Here is a 20,029-nt window from a genome sequence, read left to right as displayed (position 1 = left end):
AAGATTTGTCTAATCAATCAACGACATACATTTAACTAAGGATATTGATCACCTACGACTCTAGTAGTATAAAAAGTATAAGCACTCGTTGTAAATATAATCCGGTCTAAGAATTTGGAGTCTAATCCCATAGAGAATTAAGGTTTAGCTACAACTGTTTACTGTCACTAAGAAGACAAGTTCGAACAATTCCTAAGTAATAAATATTAAGATTCTTGTATCTAATTAACTAACAAATTAAATTAGTAGATTAACAACTAGGGATACTAAGGGTTAGAGACAAGATTAAGGAGGTCTAGAGTTATGACTTTTCCAATTGTCGGAATCCTTCCCTCTACGCCTCCTATAATTTCGCCTAAGTATTCTCTACCGATCGTGAGTAATTCGGGAATCGTAATTCTCTTCCGAGCATACCACAATTTACTAGACATATTATTCCGAACTACGCTAGCTGGCACTAATTCACCGCTCACTAAGATCGCACCAAGGTTTCGTTATTCCTAATCACACCTTTAAACCCTCTGTATTGATTCCTCACATACGTTAGGAGTGATGTTGTTCAACAACTACCTAAATATGTACCATTTTTCCAGCAATACACACTAAATAGGCATAGCAATTGAGGGCCCTTCAATCAACTAAAATAATCACATAGTTGAACAAAGAGAAAATCCAATGGCAAAATTATATTAAACGCAACAGAAAAATTATCCTTCAAAAGATTCCATCAAACCCTAGATTGGAAAGTTTAGCTACTCATAACCATACTAACAATCATGATAATAATTGAAAGCATTAAAATACAGATTAAGGAAGAACGGAAGAGAAAACGATTTGTTGCTTCCAAGTGTTCTCGTAGCCTTCTTGCCTCTCCAATAATGTCCAACCCTTTCTCAACTCGTTTGGGAGTATTTATATGTTAGGGCCGAAATCCCTCAGTCTAAATCCGGGTTGGAGTCTTTTAACCCGCGACTTTTAATTACCGGACTATAGACCTCGCGAGGCCAGGCTTATAGCGCGGTCAACCTGGCTATAGAGCTAGCTTTACTTGGTCTATAGAACGGTAAGGCAGGCTATAGAGCTGGCTTTACTTGGTCTGTAGCACGTATTGGGTACTTGATGCTTTTGTGCTTTTTTCCTGCATATTTGTCCTCTTTTTGTGCAACTTTCATTCGACTCTTTCTTCCGATGCTCCTACACATAAAATAACACAATTTAGCTCAAATGTCGCACAATTAATCACTAAACCAACAAAATATATGGTGAGTAATGTACTAAAAGTATAGCATTTTGGCCGAACATCAGATATATAAAGAAAATCGATAATTCGAGTCAAACCGGAAAAAAAATTATTTGTGGTTTGGTTCGATTTGGTTTGGTATTGAATAAAAAAAACGGACCATAATTGATTTGATTTGGTTTTAACTTAAAAATGTCAAACCGAAACCAAACCAACCCGATATTACATTTATATAATTTTTAAATATATTTATGGTAATGTAATTTATAAATATTTCTTAAACTTTTTCACATATTTATCTTTTAACGTATTATTTCAAACTTGGATTTAATATATTTGAATGGTGGATTTAACATTCTTGAATGGTTCAATAAGTTTCATAACCCATAAATATTGTGACTCAAATAAAGCTCAAATCAATACTAATGCTAACAAATAAAAATCAATTCAACACTAAAATTGACAATAACGTTGGATGTCTATTTTTTAGTTTTGAATTAGTTTATAAAAAAAAGTGCATAACTTAGTTTATTTTTTCCTCAGTGCTTAGTCCTATAACTAATAGTACTTATTTTAGCATGACCTATATAACACTTTTAGATTATGTTCATCTTCATTGCGACTTATTAATTAGCAATATTTGTTTTATGCGAATTTATTATCTTTGTTATTGAACATTTTAATACAATGTTATGACTCATCTCATATTACCATATTATTTTTCTTGAAAAATACAGCATATAGTTGGACTAAAGAAATATTTAAAACACAAGTCATATATTTTGTACTATGAAAACTTTATTGGAAAAAAAAACAAATAAAAACACTAGAAAAACCGAGATTAAAAAACTCAACTTCGTTGATTTGGTTTATAGATTTAAAAATTTGATACCACCCTACATTTGACTAATTATATAATCTTTTTCCACCAAGTATAAAGAATAGTCAAGGCAAGCAAGAGAACCCAGTGGTTTCTCCATAGAAACATTGAATGAACTTCAAAAAAATTGTAAGGAGAATTCCAGCTTCCAAGTGATAGCAGACAGAAGTGATCATTGAATGCTGCATTTGAGGACAAGAGAATGACAATCTTTTTCCACTAAACATTTACAGCACTTCTCTCTCACCCAAAAACCAAAACTTGAACTCAATGGCCAATGGAACAGACCAAGTTGAAGGTATATACTACTGGACAAACATCATCAACAAATTAAGAAATGTCAACAGATCATGCAACTTCAAGAGCTTACACAAGAATTCCGAGTACGTTTTCGAGGCTCAATGTTTCCTGATGTTAGACTGGCTTGATGAAGATGGTATCATCAATCTTCTGACTCGATCATCTTGTTGATCAGATCCAAAAAGAATGCTACTCCACCTTGTTGACCTTTGCACAATGCGAGTAGGGACTCGATCACTATCCTCTCCACCAGATGCCTCGTATCCATCACTAGTCGACCTAGACAGTGGAGTGTCCTTCTGAGGAGTCATTCCAGATGATAGGCCCACGAAACGCGTAGCTTCTTCAACACCGGACGATGACACCCGGAGTGGGTGAATGTCAGGAGAGTCCAAACTACTCTCGGGGGAAGAAGCAGCAACACCACCTGAGGACAGTCCTCGGCCTGTTCGGAAATCGCTCCGTGCTTCAAGCTGAAGTGGAGCCAGACTACTTAATGTTTCACTCATGATAGCATTTCTACTGTTTTGAGCTATATCACTAGGAATTTTACTCAAGTTTTCGAAGGGTAGCTCTGTGGGGAGTCGAACACGTTTACTAGCTCTCCTTCTATTGTTATCAGGCCTAGGCACCATGCGACGTCCACTGCTTCCTAAACTGCTATTTGTTTCAAGGGTGTAAGATTCTTTGTTTCTCACTACTGGATGGAGAATTTTGGATTTCTTCCTCGCTTCAGCAGCAGCTTTTGAAACATCCTCTGCATTCAATCGTGCTAATGTCCATGGACTGATCTTCACAGCAGCTGGATTCTTTTTCTTGATTGGTTCCTCTACCGTTGACCTTTTACCAAGTGAACTGACCGATACAGTGTCAGGAGCAACTACATCATACTGCAGGGAAACACCAAAATTAAAGGAAAATCAACATCTTTTATTCTTATAAAAGCATTAAGCAAACACTATCCATCTCAAGTTTAACTATAATCAGACCATATGAAATCCGACATTGTATTTCACTAACTAGACAATCCCTTAACCATTGTAACAACCACGCCCAAAACTGTTCAAGATTTGCTATCGGTCAAAGTGGATTACTATCCTCATGAAAATAACTTTGCAAGAACTCCATGCTGATAGCAAAAAGTTCCATTTTCTAGAAAGCCTTGGTACTTTTGACAACAAAAGAGTCAAAATCTATCAAGCTCAAGATTGGACATACTAGCTCTAAGGAGAGTCCACATCGAAGAACACTACTATTCAGAAGCAGGCAAAGCATTGACCACACTACCGGGTTAAGTGGAATTGAAGCTAAGAAATGGGAAAATAGGAACCACAACCAAATCTTGATTTAACTAGAAGACAATCATGAATAAGCACCACAAACTCGATAAAGGGCTTCTAACACCATGACCTTTTAGTGCTACTAAATTCCAGAAATTATCACAATTGATTCCTTGTTAAACCATACCTGATCCTCAACAAAAAGGCGAGGCGGTGTGCACCATGCTGCTCGATGGAAAGTATTGAAGGAGCTTGCACTGCTTAACCCAGTTAGGGAGCTTACAGTTGACATTTGAGGACTTTGCTGACCTGCAACTCCTTGTTGTTCTTGATCTCTGAGAGCAATGATGTAGTCGTAGGTGCTAATTCCCTGTTGACCAAGCAAACATACTGTCAGCTGATAAAAGAAGCCACGAGATAGGATCACCAGATGACAAAAGGCTTACCTTCTTTATGAGAAGTATGTGAAAGAAGAAAAGCTGAGCAAGTGGCAGGGTTGCTATCATGGCCAATATGGTACAGACTGCCTGTTACAATGTATAACTAACATCAGACACATTTCAGAGATAAAATTATACGAAGACAAATCTGTTTTCTTTTAAAATCAAGGCATAAAACAATTTGTGTAGATTCGTAATGTTGAACACATAATTAAGCAAATAAAAGTGTGCTCTTTCTGACAACATAAACCTTTAGATGATATGGTCACACATTTTAACATGGTATTAGAGCAGACAGGCGTCCTGGTTTCGAGACTCGCCAGCCAACGCAAGAATATCCACGTGCTTGGCTTATGAAAAAAAATCAGGTCCACACGTGACGAGGCGTGTTGAAGACATAATTAAACTAATAAAATTGTGCTCTCTAACAACTTAAGCTTTTAGATAAGATGGTCACACACTTCAACACCTAATTTTCATTTTTAGCGCAAAAATATTGGTATGTACAGTTACTTCTTTTTCTGCTTACTACTCCCTTTTCCAAAATAAAACTATAAAAATGGCACGAAGGAATATGGGGTCCTGACATAAAGGCAAATGTAAGAATATATACTCACCACCACAATAACAAAGGGAACAAGGGAGAAACTGCTTCCCAATTTGGACGTGATTTCCGCAGAAAATTTCTTCTTCTCGATGAAGCAGTAGATCAGTACAAAAATTCCAGTTGACCACTGAAGTATAAGCTGCAATCTCAAGTCCAAAGTGCACAAACCATGTATAGACCTGTCAATAGTCAATTAAATGGAAAATGCACAAATATGAAATGTTTAATGTCTGGGGTGACTCTGACCGTGGGCAAGTTTTCTTCAGGAAACAAGGGAATAGAAAAAGAATCTTGGACCCAACATGAGAGGTTTTTCTATGACAGTTTGGAAGCGGGTCAAAACGGGTATGCAAATAACCAACCATCCTCCCTCCCACATAATGAAAAAGAAGTAAAGGAGAAAGGGGGCGAGGAAGGTCGAGGGAAGGAGAGATAAAGGAAGAAAGGACTGATTTAAAACCGAAGATGCTATTTCAATTTTAAGGAAACGGATACACCTTCAGACAGAAGACAATAATTTACTAGCCTGTGAGACTCATCACCTAACTTAGAATTCTTTAGAACTGAGTGTAAGCGCGCTTAAAGCTAGCAAAGAGTGCTAGATCATACCAGGAGGAGCGCAGAAACCATGAGCGTAAAGAACTTGCGATAGTTCCTTTTACCTATGCAGTTGTTCAGCCACTACAGAATCCAAAGAGAAAAACAATTAGGATGTTTTTACATATATGTAGACACGGACAAGCATCTACGCAAGATGTAATATGTTTCAGACCACTCAAGTTTGTCAAATACCCTGCAATGATGATCAAACTGATCGACGCACTTGTCACATACTCTACAATGCTTGCTGTATTTAAATACCTGCAAATGTCATCCAGCATTGAGTTATAACTTATGAACATATATTCCAGCAATCTCTCTAAAACAAGAACAGCTATATCAAGCTAAGCACATCCATTTTAAACAAAATCAGTTTTACACCTGATAATTTAACAAAAATGTTTCGACTTCATAATTAGAGGGTGATTCAACGACCCAAAAAATAATAACTAGTCGGGGCTTCTGAAGTTAGGAATTGTATTCTTGTTTTACAGGAACACACCTCTACTTCACACAAACTGCAGTAGAACATGCCGTCTTCACTAAACTGTTGCTGAGAAGATTCCTCATGTCTACCTGTGCAGTTGCAGATAAGAGCACAAGGTAGTAGAGCCAACAAGCCTCTTTGATGAGTAGCTGTAATTTTCTTTTGAGTTGCATTGTGATCTGCAGCTGGTTCAACTCCTTTATTGCTTTTTACAGATGCATTTTCTCCAATTGAAGCAGCATTAGCGTCCTGTATAGACGAATTCGTCTCACACCCTAATTTAGATTCTTTAAGTTGAACTTGTTTTTTGTTGTCTAGCTTCTTAATATACTTCTTGGATTTAAAAACTCCTGGATCAGCAGGATCAGCACCAGCACACCATATATACAAGCCAAACGCACTAATTATCTGGAGAAAACAAAGGATCACATTAACAAGACGCCTTCAAATGAAAACTTACATGGTGCAATAGCCAAAGTTTCGAAAGCGTTCACATATCAGGTTGTTGAGCATGTATTCAAGTCATGAAAGAATTAGTTATCACCAATCTCATTGGATAACTTTTTGACATTCTATAAGTTAAACGGTAATAGCAAAATCCAGTAGCTTTTTGAATTCTTCTTAATTAAAAATCAATATTGTGTTACGTGCTAATGTAAGACACAAGCCATTTCTCAGCTGCAATAGGTCCTGAACATCCAAAAATTTCAACTGCGGCAGCTCATCATGACTTCTAGAATAAAGAGAGAGAAAAATGAGAATTGTTTAATAGAAGAGTCCAACCCACTCCACAATATCAAGTTTATCATCTACTAGTACTCCTAGGCGCACCTGAGTCTTGGGAATGTGTTCAATTGAACCCTTCATTTTCAGCACAGATAGTAATTATATATGTGAAAAGCCAGAAAACAATTACTATAATATAATACTCCTATCAAATTCTGAACCCATATTTTCAAAGAACTAAGAACCTTGAACCTAATAAGTTGCTCAATTAAGTTTAAATTCTGGGTTTGCCTCAGCTTGAGCTGTTATTGCTTTTTTCCCTCTATTTTTTGGTTCTTACAATGCTGTTATTATATGTTTGGTCTCTGTTGTTGTTATTGATCTATTGTCTCTTTCCTCTTCTTGAACTGAGGGTCTATCGGAATCAGCTTCTCAACCCCGGGTAGGGGTAGGTTGTTGTTGTTGTTGTTGCCTCAGCTTGAGCTGTATCAAATAGAACTATAGGGTCTCCAACATTATGAATATTTTAAATCATACAAAGAGAACTACCTAAAGAAAGGAAAAGAAACTATGTATTGAAAAGCCACAGAACATAAGATATTTGTCAAAGCAGAGTAGAATCTAGAAAGTACAATGGAACGCATAGAGGAAAGATCTGTAACACTAGTTCACAATCAAGAACCAAGAGACAGCTAAAAGATAGATCTGAGTTCTTCATTGCCTTGACAAACAATGCATGTATGAAACATAACAAAAGAAGGCAACAGAATTTCAAAATGACTTACAAGAGGTGTATAAAGCCCCATCACAATATATTGAAACAATTTCTTCCCCACAAAAGGTGCAAAGAATACATAAAAAGCAAATCCCAATGCCAGAAATACAGCAACAGCTACCACCTGCAAAGATAAATACCTAAAATCAAACATATTTTGCAGAATTCCCAAATTAGAAACCAAGCAACTAAACTGTACACATAAATAGCCCCCCCAAAAACAAAATATAAAAAGTGAAAAAGTTGGAACCTGGAGAGGATGATAGGGAAGTTGCCATCCATGTTTCCTCATTGTGCTGATTGAATGTAGCAGCCAACAAAAACGTTTTCAAGAAAATGCAAAAGGGGGGAAGAAAAAGACTTGATTTTTGCTCTATTTCCTCTCTTGAATCTCTATTTTCTTTCAGCTCCCCACATTTTTCAAGGGAAAAACAAAAAAGATCAGTTTTTTTATTGTATTGCACAACTGAAAACCAAGAAATCTTGAATACCCATTCACTGTATATGTTTCATGAGATATGAAAATGGAAGAAATGGGAAGGGAGAAAAAAATAAGAAAACTACAAATAAAGGAAGCTCAAAGGGAAACAAAATACATGCTTGACTGACAGTGGAGTGTGGGGAAGGAGTGAAGGGATATGGCTTGATTGCTATAGGTAAGCTTTTGTCTAGTTCACTCAATCATAATCCACAACCCCATAAGCACAATGAGGTTGAAGAGAGATAAGAGCTTTGAGTCTTGAAACAAAATGGGTACTCATTATTTTCCTCTATTTTACTTCTCTTTAAAAAAAATTGTTTATTTGTGATTTTGTTTTTTTGGTTTTCTTGTCTTCTTGGGAAGAGAGAGGTCTCTTACAGTGATTGATCTGTAGGTGCTGTAACTGATGAGAGAGAAAGAGAAAGTGAGAGATCAAGAAGAGAGAGGCATATGCTGCTTTTGAAGCTTATTATTACCTTGCCAACCAACACAACCTGCTTTCACTTTTTCCCTTGTGTCTTCCATTTGCCTTTTGCCATAGGCAAAATTATGTGTCACACAAGAGGCAACATTAGCCAGTTGTATTTCTTTCTTCTTTTTAATGAGTTTAAACTGGTATTTGGACATCCATTTACTTCAAACTTACAAAAATAAGCTTTTGAAGATGAGATAAAAGAAAATAATTTTTAAAAGTTAAAATTATATTTGTATATGTATTTTACTTGAAAGAATTTAAAGTTTTTTTAGTAGAAAACTTCAAAAAATTCAAAAATTACTTTAAAGTTGTTTTTGGGATTTGAAGATTTTGTTTTCAAAACTTTATTAGTTTCCAAAAATTTAAAGAAATTATGTAGAAAAGTTCAAAAATTACTTTAAAGTTGTTTTTGGGATTTGAAGATTTTGTTTTCAAAACTTTATTAGTTTCCAAAAATTAAAGAAATTATGTCTGAATTCACACCAAAAATTAACCAATTTAATCTCATACTCCGAAAAAGTTTAAATATATTAAAACAAAAGATGTATAACATATTATTATGTGGTAAACATATATGATTTAAATTCTTTTTGAATTCCCAAGCAACCCTTCATTTATGGCTCTTCTAACACTTCTCCCTACCTCTTTTTTCATTTCTCTCTCTTGAGTCTTGTCTATTTCTATGGAACTTTTATCCAAAATGATCCTTGGAACTTTTTCATTCTTTATCCATTTCTTTGAAAATACTTTTCAATATTTCCTGTTCTCTCTCTTGGTGGAAATTAATGGGTACAAGTGTAATTCAAAATTGTCAGTTTTATGTTTTGTTTTTTACTACAAAAATAGATTTGAAGGTTCATGACTTCATGTGACGTTCACTAATTTAAGAACTTGGCAAAATACATATAATTGAGCAAAAAGTATAATTAAAAGTTTTTGCTCATAAACCATGGTAGGATATATAGTACTGTTACATAAAACAGTTCAGAAAAAATGTACTCACCCTCATTGTTTAGAGGATAATATTACACTAAATATCTTCGTTAAGTACCCCTCCGATCTAATTTAATTGATTTTTTAATTATTTTTACACATATTAAGAAATTCACATTTTAATATTTATAAATAATTAAATTGACCATATTAATCTTTCTTATCCTTTTAATTTGTTCATTGGAAATATGACAGATACTCCGAGACTCTTTGCTCCAAGTACAACTTAGGAAAAAAAGAAGTTAATTCCTTCTTGATATTTAAAAAAATTAAATATTGTAAACCAAAAAAAAAGCTAAAAAATTAATTAAAGTGGACCGGGAAGTAATAAATTGAGATGAGAATATGTATTAAATAATCACTCCCTACGGTCCACAATAAATGATTTATTGATTTTTTTTGTGGTCCAAAATATCTGATTTTTTCAGATTTCAAGAATAAATTAACTTTTTTTTTCCTACATTACCCTTGGAGTAAATAGTGTTGGAGTATGTGTTACGAATGTTTATGTGAAAAGATAGTAAATATTAATATGGATAATTTTATTGTTAATTAATGCTAAAGTAAAGATTTCTTAATCTATGTCAAAACAGTCAAAAGAATCACTTAGCGTGGATCGAATGGAATAAAATTCGGTGGTAATAATGTATGCAAACACAGAGTGTGAATAAGACTTAAAAAAATAATATTACTCTCTAGCTCTTTGAATGTATTTTGCCTTTTAAGCTCCTAGATTCTGTAATAACCTGAAAAGACAGGATTTATTGCATGCTAGTATTTGGAAGCATTAGAAATTTTAGTTGATAAAAGAATAAAATCTTGGACTTCTCAATAATACACTTGAAAAGGGAAGTAATTAAGCCTAAGATTAAAAGAGAATGAACTAGTGATCTAGTGGCTTAGCCATGTTGCCTAGGTCTATTGCTATGAGTTGAAAACAAATCATGCCAAATTGGCCTATGAGACTAATATGCTCAATAATTCAAGAAATTGACAAGCAAATTGAAATTGTTAATGAATCAAAAGTTTAAATTTAATGTAATATAATGTGGCAATTCTAATACTCTTGTTCGTTTTATTTTGTGTGATATTATTTTCTTATTAGTTTATTTAAAAAATATATATTATTCTATAAGGGGCATATCCATTACAATAAGTACGGGTTCACGTGAACCCAGTAACATTTGCTTAGACCCTATTTTGTATTAAAAAGTTCATTAATTTTATAAAAATATTTAGTTTGGAACCCAATTCATTAGTACGACTATTATTTTATATTAGTTTGAGAACGTGTAGGAACCTATAAGCTTAAAATCATAGATCCGCCTCTAATACAAATATTATGACATATTTAAGGGCACTAATTTTAAAAGTATTATAGCCACATAAATATTTTGGATGTTCATAGAGTTTTTTTTAAAAAAAATTATTCTTTCTTAAAACTTATGTAAATATGCCAAACAAATTGAAATAAATAGAGTATCTTTTTATCAAACAAGGAAAGAATTTAAAAATAATAAACAATGCAAATAGTCACCAATAGTTAGAAATTATTCCTATTGCTAATCAAACAACTACCTACTCTCGACCCTTTTTCTTTTCCTCCCGTCATCAATTTAACAAACTCTTTGAAAAGGAATTCCTTCCCTAAATTACTTAAAGAACCAAATTTGAAGTTAGTTAATGCCAATCATTATTAGGTTTTTCTAAATTTCTCTCTCTTTATGATCTAATCAACAACAATAATCCAGTATAATTCACAAGTGGGGTGTGGGAACAGTAGAATATACGCAGTCTTACTACTGTCCTGAAAGGGCAGAGAAACTATTTCCGATACACTTATGATCTAATCCCGAGAACTATTTTTTCTCAAATTGCTAATTTTTAAAATTTTCACTCTGCAATTAAAATGATAAAAATACAAAGGTTAATAAAAATAACAGAACTTTAAAGTTATCGTATACAATTTGCTCCATTCCTATTTGTTTGACCTAATTTGTTTCTCGATAACCATGTTTCATTTTCATACCTAACTAAATTAATTAAGTATTTCATATTTTGGACAGAAAGAAAATAAATTTAGAATAAATTAAAATTAACTTAGTTTGAACACCATTCGCGTGACAAAAATATATTAAAGAAGTCTTCTTTCTACCGAGTTTAATAGCCTGTTTGGCCAAGTTGGAATAATCAGCTTATTTTGATAAATATTTTTTTCAAAAGTGCTTTTGAAAAAAAATATTTTTTTAGAGAAACAACTCGTGTTTGGCTAATCACTCTGAAAAGCATTTTTGAGCAATAATTTGTGTTTGGCCAAGCTTTTCATAAAGTGATTTTTAAGTATCAAATTACGAATAATGACATGAATAGATTACTTAATAGTTAATATTATAAGTAAATAAATAGTCTTAAAAATTTGTTATTACATACAATAATTAAATCTTTTCATTTTATTTAAATGAAAAAATAAAAATAAAATTTAAAAGAACTTAATTCTTTTAATATAAGTTAAATATATTAAAAATCATTCAACAAATATAAAAGCATTCACCCCTAAAGTCACTATATATTAGAAAACTATACTAAAAATAATAAAAAATATTTATACATTAATATCATAAGTATTAGGTTTAACGGTTATTTTGGTATATACTATATTTTGTTAAGGGTATTTTTCGTAAGAAGAAAAGTCAAAACTGCTTCTGCTTTTGGGAAGAAACTATTTTTTTGCTTCTCAGAAACTGTTTCTGCTTCTTCCCAAAAGCAATTTTTTTTCTCAAAAAAATTTTGGCCAAGCACCTCAAGTTAGGGGAAAAAAATGCTTTTGTGAAAAGAAAAGAAAAACACTTTTGTTCTATTGAGAAGCTTGGCCAAACAAGCAATAAATTTCTTTAGAAGCTTAAACCTAGTACAACTGTAATATTCTCGTCGGTCCAAAATGATTATCGTTTTAATCAAATTAATTTGACCCAAAATAAATACTAAGTACTATCTTAGAAACCAAAAAATATTAATTATATTTTTCAAATCTATTCTTACTCCAAAAAGATTTCTACAACTTTCTAAAAGGTTAAAGAGTCTAAGGAAGGATAAAGACTAATTAGAGAGCGAAAAGGGTTACTTAGTTATATAATTCTTAGGATTAAAGTTATTAAATTAAACTATTTTTAATAGGTATGTCAAACCTTAAGCAACACTTATTTTGAATATAAGGAAGTATAAATTAAAGTTTAGATCTCACAATCATTCATAAAAAGAGTCATAGCTAAACGTAAACGAACTTATTGTCGAACTAAAATGAATATTTAAATGTATTTTGAAATAACAACTTAAACTTCGAGTTGGCAAAAGGTCAATTCGGTGCATAATATATTTTGAGTTCATTCAGATTTCGAAAAAGAATTATACCTCAAGAGATGCCTTAAGGTTGCTTTCACGCCAACTTAGGCCACATTTGTCCATAAAAAATTTTTTTTTTTTTATTTTTTGTAAAAATGCGTTTGTTCATAAAATTTTATAAGTATTTAGAAATTTTTTAAAAATTTAAAAGGAATTTAAATTTTTTTTTTCTCCTCACAAAACTGCAATATTTTTCAATTGAAATGCATATACAAATATAATTTCAAATTCGAAATAATATTTTTTAATTTAACTCCAAATACTATTTTTTTTTAATAAACGCCTACTTAAACTTCGAAAAATTAATACAAAAACCATTAGTTGAAAAAAAAAAAAAAAAAACTAGAAGAACGAGAAGACGGGGAAAAGGGGAGGATGTTGTGTACTTTTTTTTGTTTCGATAAAATACAAAGGAGAAAAAGGGTAGCAGAGGGAGACTTGAATCTAGCTTTTCTATACAGAGACCTGTCTTTTTGGCAGCTTCTTGTCAGTTCCATCGTGTTTGATGAGGTTTTCTTCTTGATACACTCGAAATCACTTTTATTTAATCATTTAACTATCCCAAGTCAAGACCTCTCACAAGAATTATTTCTCCTCTTCTTTTCTTTTCTTTTTTTTAACTTTTTTCTTTTTGTTTCCGACTACCGTCTTTTGGTATTGTTTTATACAACATACCCATAGTGTGAGATCTAAAGAATATAATGTACACATATTTTATCCTATCTTGTGAAGGTAAAATGATTATTTTTTTTTTATAGATACTTAATTTAAAGAAAAACAAATTCAGCGGATATTTTGGTATTCGTTTGTGGCTCAATTAATCTGTATTCACAATAAAAAATTCATTTTGGAATCTATTAAAGGTGACTTTCTCCCGATTTTAAATCAAGACTTCTAGATAAAGATAAAAAAATTACTCACTATTCTACTATAACCTTTTTCTCTCATTTTCGTTCTAATTTGTGTGATTTTTTTCATTTTAGTTAATCATGGATACTTTTCAAAAAATACTTTTAGAAAGAAACTATTTTTTTCTGTTTCACAAAAATTACTTATACTTTTACTCAAAAATATATTTTTCCTTCTAAAAGCCTGACCAAACAACTTTAGAAAAAACAATTTGACCCAAAAAGATGCTATACTTTAAGCGCTCCCCTCCCCCCACCCCAAAAAAAAAAGCAGTAAGTGAAGATATTAAAGAGGATATTTTTTACTATTCCAATTTATGTGTTACGTGTTTGACCGAGTATGGAGCTTAAAAAATAAAAATTGTGTGGCTAGAAATCATATATCTTGAAGAATAAAAAGAGAAATTTAAAATTAATATTATTAAATATAGAAATATGTTATTTTTTTACAAATTATTTCTCAACAAAAGTACTTTTACAAAAAATACTTTTGAACCAAACACTTTTTAAAATAAACAGAATTAGCAGCTTGGTCAAACATACTATTACTATTCTACTACAACTGTTTTCTTCTTATTTTTTTCTCTTTAATAGTTTCACTTACTTTTTTTCTTTTTCTTTCAAGCTAGTAGTTCTTGCTTTTCTTCCTAAAACGTGCTTGAATATATCCAGACAAAATTGATATTGTTATGAAAATATTATAGTGAATGTTCATTTATTACTCCGTTGTAGATAATTTTCCTGAAAAAGATTATCCATTTAGTATTCCATTAAAGTTTATCTACAAGCAGCTGATGCATGCAGGTTACAAGCAACTCAATGAAATTACTTGCAGTAGCTTCTTATTAAACAGGTAGGTTGCGGGCGACTCATACAGATAGCTTACAAGCAGCTCAAGAAAAGCCTCGCAGCTGCTTCCTGAAAAGTCTCGTAACCGCTTCATTTCTTCTATAAATAGAGAAAATTCCAGTTCACTATGTACATCATTTTGAAGTTGAATAATATAGCAATCTCTCTCTATACTCGTCTTTGGTTTATTTACTTTATAGTTTTTATTTTATAACATGTTATCAGCACGAGACTCTGCCATCTCGAGCAAATACTTTGAAAGTATCAGAGTGTTCATCTCTGATGCAAGGCGGCACTTTTACATCCGTGGTTAGATCTTGTTCATTTTGAGCATTATAAGGCATATTATATCCTTGAGGTGGTGAGTTTTTCTTCTTAACAGTAGTGATGTAGATATCACTTACGTCTAGAGTGGCCAAATTTGTGTAAAGTAATTTGAGCCATTTGCTTATATTTGGTTTAATATCTTTATCAAAAATTGCTTGGTTATGTGCTACGTATATAATACCTATTTTGGTTTTTGTTTTTTTCCTAATTATCTTAATAAGTGATTACAAAGTGGATAACATTATTAGATTCACTTAAACTCCAGCAGAGTTTGCAAGAAATATACAACCATCAGAAGTGGTTATGTTTTGTATATCTCTTTGTTACTAAATTTTGTAAACACTAGAAGTAGAATATGCCTATGACCACCACAAGTGATAATATAGGCTTGATATGGTTACAATGAAGATAAGTTAAAGAAAATTTATCTATATTACATACATACATCAATTTGCTCATGAAGTAGCAAATATATTAAAAGAGGTCAAACGACATTACAATTTAATGTGGTTATTGCACGTTCAGATAATTATGTTCCATCTCCTGAAGGAAGAGAGGTTTTGATAATATTAATCCATTCCCCGAAGTGAATGTGACAATATTAATAAAGCTTATAAATATGAACTCGCTCTTAATGTAAATATATTAAGATTCATCTCCAGAAAAGGTAATATGATTGAGAGAATATATACTCAATATTTCGTATTTTAAATTTGCTCCTGAAATAGTAAAACAATTGAATTTTTCTCCTGAAGCAGGAAAATATTATGAAACTGTGTCTTTTTGTGCTTAAATAAAATAATGAGCTATTCAATATTATTTTTTAAGCATATTTTCATTCCCTAGAGCGAATGAAGAAATACCACAACTCATCCCCCCCTCCCCCCCGAAGAGCTAGAATAACAAAGGATATAAATATTATTTTTGTGGCATAAAAATCATTGATGCACGTACCTGTTGTACGTAAAACATCTTGGATAATTTTATTAAGTATCATTCTAAGGCAAAAGCATTATATAGAATGCATTCTACTACAACCACATTAATATATTATGGTTAGTTATTGAGTTCCCCGACGAAAATAACAACTCGTGTATCTTTCCTTAAAGGATGCAATGAATATGTGGTTGCCGCATTGATACAAAATATTCAGATGTTAATGATATTTCTCCTTGAAGGATATATTTTTCACAAAGTTAGTGGTAGAAATATTACAATTCTTAATTTTTGTCAATTACTAATTTAGAATTGGCTTTATATTGTTCATTTGATTATGATTTTCTCTCGTGACACCAGAAGTGTGTGAGCAATATTTGGTAGTACAATATTTATCAAAAGCTCCTGAAGAGCTAATTATTTATCTAGAATGCACGTGACACAAGTAGTGTCTGAATAATATTTGATTGTGGACAATAAATCGAAGGCCCCCGAAGAGCTTATTTATCATTATTATGGTCAAAATATATGTTATGATAAATCCGAAGTTTACTAATACAAATGATAATCATACTGAGACTACAAATGAATGAGAGATTGAAAATCTTCATGTTTTCACAATCATAGGAGGTAAATATGTATGTGAGAAGTTACCCGCCTTATTCTTCAATTAGTACTACATCACGTAGCAGTCACAGTAAATCAGAAATTTTTACTGAGCCAAACGTAGCTACAGTAAATCAGAAATTTACTGAAAAGTAACCACAGTAAATCAAAAATTTACTAAAATATAACACATGCCATAATAAACTAGTAGAAGTTTTTATTTGCCATCTGATTTAAATATGATGAGCTAATTGAGAATTTTGATAAGTATATATTGGAGAACTAGAAGATTTTTCAAGAATTCTCTTGTGTTACTTGTTTTCATAATAATATGATTATACTAGCTAAAGTTGGGACTAAGACCCCTAATTCTGAAATATATAAAATGTGAATATGGGCACATTCACCTATCATGTGAACCACTTATAGATGCATATATGAGATGGTTACATGTGCGATTATTGTCAACTGCACTTTGGCATTTGAAATTGCTTTTCTCAATTAAGAGCATAATTTTCAGATTATGAAATCAAGACAGTTCATCTTGATAATGCTAGTTTATATCCAAGCTGGTCTAGCATTGAATACCTCCTATTAATAGCTAAACTATTGCTTATGAGAATAAACCTTCATGTATTGGTCTAAAATTTTCTAAATTACATACAACAACACTTGTATCCATCAAACCAACACTATATGATAAGTCCTCCCCTCGCAATTGGTTTAGGATTAGAAACCAAATATTTTTACTATCTAATAACTTTTGATGCGTGGTATATGATTAATTTTTCTACCACAAAGCACAAAGATAGGTTTTTCAAAGAAGATTTGGGATATATGTTAGTTTTTCTAACATTAGGGGGGTGAAATAAGCAGTTAAAAAATATGTTATATGAATCGAATTATCATTAGTGTGATCCTCATTCAGAAGATAATTCAAGTCAAATACCAGAAGAATTTGTTGATCCAAAATAAAATATCATAATTCATTTGCAAATGCTCCTATTAAAATTAAAGTCTCTGAAGGATAGAGTTTATTGTATGCATGAAGCGTGGTAGACCAATCGGTTCCAAAGGTAACAATCCTTGAAAAAGATAGGAGCAATTGATCAAAATGGTCATAATAAGGAGCAAATAAGCTCTAGAAGAGCACATGGCATAACATTTCATGAAACTCTAGAAGAAGTTTAGGTACTTAAAAATAAAGAAAGTGATGAGATCTCAACAAGTTATGTCGCTTGCGAACCGATACGAAATGATCGTCAACAGTTTATTTGATGCAATATAGTGTACAATATTGTAAAAGTTTGTGAGGATCGGACCTGCAGTCCAGACACCTGAAGATGTCATGCCATTTAAATGCAAGTCATAACCTATATGACTCATTTGATAAATCTCTATAAAGATCCCTGAAGGATTTAAAATGCTTGAAGCATATAGTTCAAAGTCTCGAAAAATGTACTCAATCAGGTTACAAAGGTCTTTGTACGATTTGAAGAAATCTGGGCGCACGTGGTATAATCGCCTAAGTGAATATTTGCTGAAAGAAGGTTACGTAAGTGATGTTATTTATCCATGTATTTTTATAATGAAAATGTCATCAGAATTTGTTATACTTGTTGTTTATGCCGATGACATAAATCTTGTTGGAACTCCAGAAGAGCTCCAAAAGGCAAATTGAACATTTAGTAGATAAAATCTTTATCCATCAATGTGCCTATACCGAAAGGTTCTTAAAATACTTTTACATAGACAAAGCACACATATTGAGTACACTAATGGTTGTTTGATCACCTGAAGTGAATAAAGATTCGTTCCGACCTCCAGAAGAGGATAAGGAACTCCTTGGTCCTGGAATATTCTATCTTAGTGCAATTGGTGCACTTATGTATCTTGCTACTACTACAGAGCCTGGCATAACATTTTCTATTTATTTACTAGCAAGATATAACTCTTCTCCTACACGGAGACATTGGAACTGAATTAAGCATATATTGCGATATTTAAAGGAAACTCTTGATATGAGTTTGTTTTATGCAAACAAAGGTAGTGCAAATCTTGTTGGTTATGAAGATGCAGTTATATATTTGATCTTTATAAAGCTCGATCCCAAATCGGCTACGTGTTTACATGTGGAACAAGTAGGGAATGTCTGTGGTTGAGATCAATGATTCATTTCATTCGAGAAAATGTGGTTTGGAATGTGATAGAAGACCCATAATTTTATACGAAGACAATGCTGCATGCATAGTCCAATTGACGGGAGAATTTATAAAAGCAGATAGAACGAAGCACATTTCACCAAAATTATTCTACACATATGATCTTTAGAAAAATGGTGGCATTGATGTGCAACAAATCAGTTCAACTGAAAATCAGACAGATTTGTTCACCAAGTCTTTGCTAGCTGCAACCTTCAAGAAGATGCTATACAAGATTAGAATACGGAGACTTAGGTATTTGAAATAACATCTTTATTAGGGGGAGTAAAGTATGCAATGGTACTCTTTTTTTCCTTGCCTAGATTTTTTCCATTGAGTTTTCCTGGTAAGGTTTTTAATGAGGCAACTTGCAATGTATATTATTAGTGTACTCTTTTTCCTTGACTAGAGTATTTTTTCACGGGATTTTTTCTAGTAAGGTTTTAACGAGACACTTAATAACGAACATCTAATTGGAAGTGTTATGAAAATATTATAGTGGATGTCCATTTATTACTCCGCTGTAGATAATTTTCCTGGAGAAGATTATCCATTTAGTACTCTATTGAAATTTATCTACAAGCAGCTGATACAGTCAGATTGCAAGCAACTCAATGAAATGACTTACAACAGTTTCTTATTAAACAGGCAGGTTGCGAGTAGCTCATACAGACAGCTTACAAGTAGCTCAAGAAAAGTCTCGCAGCTGCTTCCTGAAAAGTCTCACAACTGCTTCCTTTCTTCTATAAACAGAGGAGATTTCAGTTCATTATGTACATCAGTTTGAAGTTGAATAATATATCAATCTCTCTCTCTATACTCGTCTTTGATTTATTTACTTTATAGTCTTTATTTTATAACAGATATATCTATTTCCTTTTTCCGAGCTATGTATGAATCTTGAAAAGATAAGGCATTTAGTGTTTGCTAACAATTTTTAGTCTACTAATTAAACCAAACACTCTTTGTCCAAATCAACATAATTATAATTTGATCTATGATTGAGTAGATCAAATTTCTTTAGTTTTCAAACATGGACAACATTTATTTGTTAAGAACAAAAACAATAGGTTCAAGGAACCATGTGAAACGTACTATCTACCAACTCTTTATAAATAAAAATATTTTCTTGTTAAATAAATTAATTTAGTTCACCAACTAAATGGTAACTAGGACAATTGTATAGATTAACGATAAACTTTCCTCATTTGATTTTTCAGTTTATTATTTACTTTGATCCATTTTATCTATCATTTAAAATTTTTGACGCACGCACTATGAAAATCATTTGATAGCACTAATCGGTAGTCACAAGGTGTATTTAATTAAGCTTTCCTTTTTCTTCTGTAAATAAGTAATTGATAATTATATGCCTTTTCTCGAGTAATAAAGGTGACTATATATATATATATATATTGAATTTTTTTTAACTATTTCATATGTTTAATTTCTTATTCTTCGAGTTACTTTAGTTGATTTTTTGGCCTAGCTTTTTTACGGTCCAAAATATATGATTTTC

The 20,029-nt window shown here is 32.0% G+C and overlaps 1 protein-coding gene across 1 annotated transcript; it reads right to left on the bottom strand.

Annotated features, from left to right (window-relative positions):
• Positions 1–2,247: 2,247 nt before the first annotated feature.
• LOC104093407 (probable protein S-acyltransferase 22) lies at positions 2,248–8,304 on the bottom strand. The gene is made up of 9 exons (XM_009599139.4): positions 7,586–8,304; positions 7,346–7,459; positions 5,850–6,242; positions 5,540–5,608; positions 5,357–5,428; positions 4,758–4,886; positions 4,147–4,227; positions 3,888–4,070; positions 2,248–3,310 (listed from the first exon to the last, which is right to left on the bottom strand). The coding sequence occupies exons 1-9, from the start codon at positions 7,625–7,627 to the stop codon at positions 2,519–2,521; spliced, it is 1,875 nt and encodes a 624-aa protein (XP_009597434.1). The 5' UTR covers positions 7,628–8,304; the 3' UTR covers positions 2,248–2,518.
• Positions 8,305–20,029: the final 11,725 nt, after the last annotated feature.

The sequence above is a fragment of the Nicotiana tomentosiformis genome, chromosome 10, assembly GCF_000390325.3.
Source record: "Nicotiana tomentosiformis chromosome 10, ASM39032v3, whole genome shotgun sequence".
In the NCBI taxonomy this organism is placed as follows: domain Eukaryota; kingdom Viridiplantae; phylum Streptophyta; class Magnoliopsida; order Solanales; family Solanaceae; genus Nicotiana; species Nicotiana tomentosiformis.
The sequence above is the reverse complement of the archived record's forward strand: the minus strand, read 5'-3'. Positions and strand labels throughout refer to the sequence as shown.

Excerpts from the sequence above, each read along its gene's own strand:
- LOC104093407 (XM_009599139.4), bottom strand. The coding sequence starts at position 7,627 with ATGAGGAAACATGGATGGCAACTTCCCTATCATCCTCTCCAG. Across the intron at positions 6,243-7,345 it reads TGGGGCTTTATACACCTCTT|ATAATTAGTGCGTTTGGCTT; the intron begins GTAAGTCATTTT and ends TGTTTTCTCCAG. Across the intron at positions 4,071-4,146 it reads ACATACTTCTCATAAAGAAG|GGAATTAGCACCTACGACTA; the intron begins GTAAGCCTTTTG and ends CTTGGTCAACAG.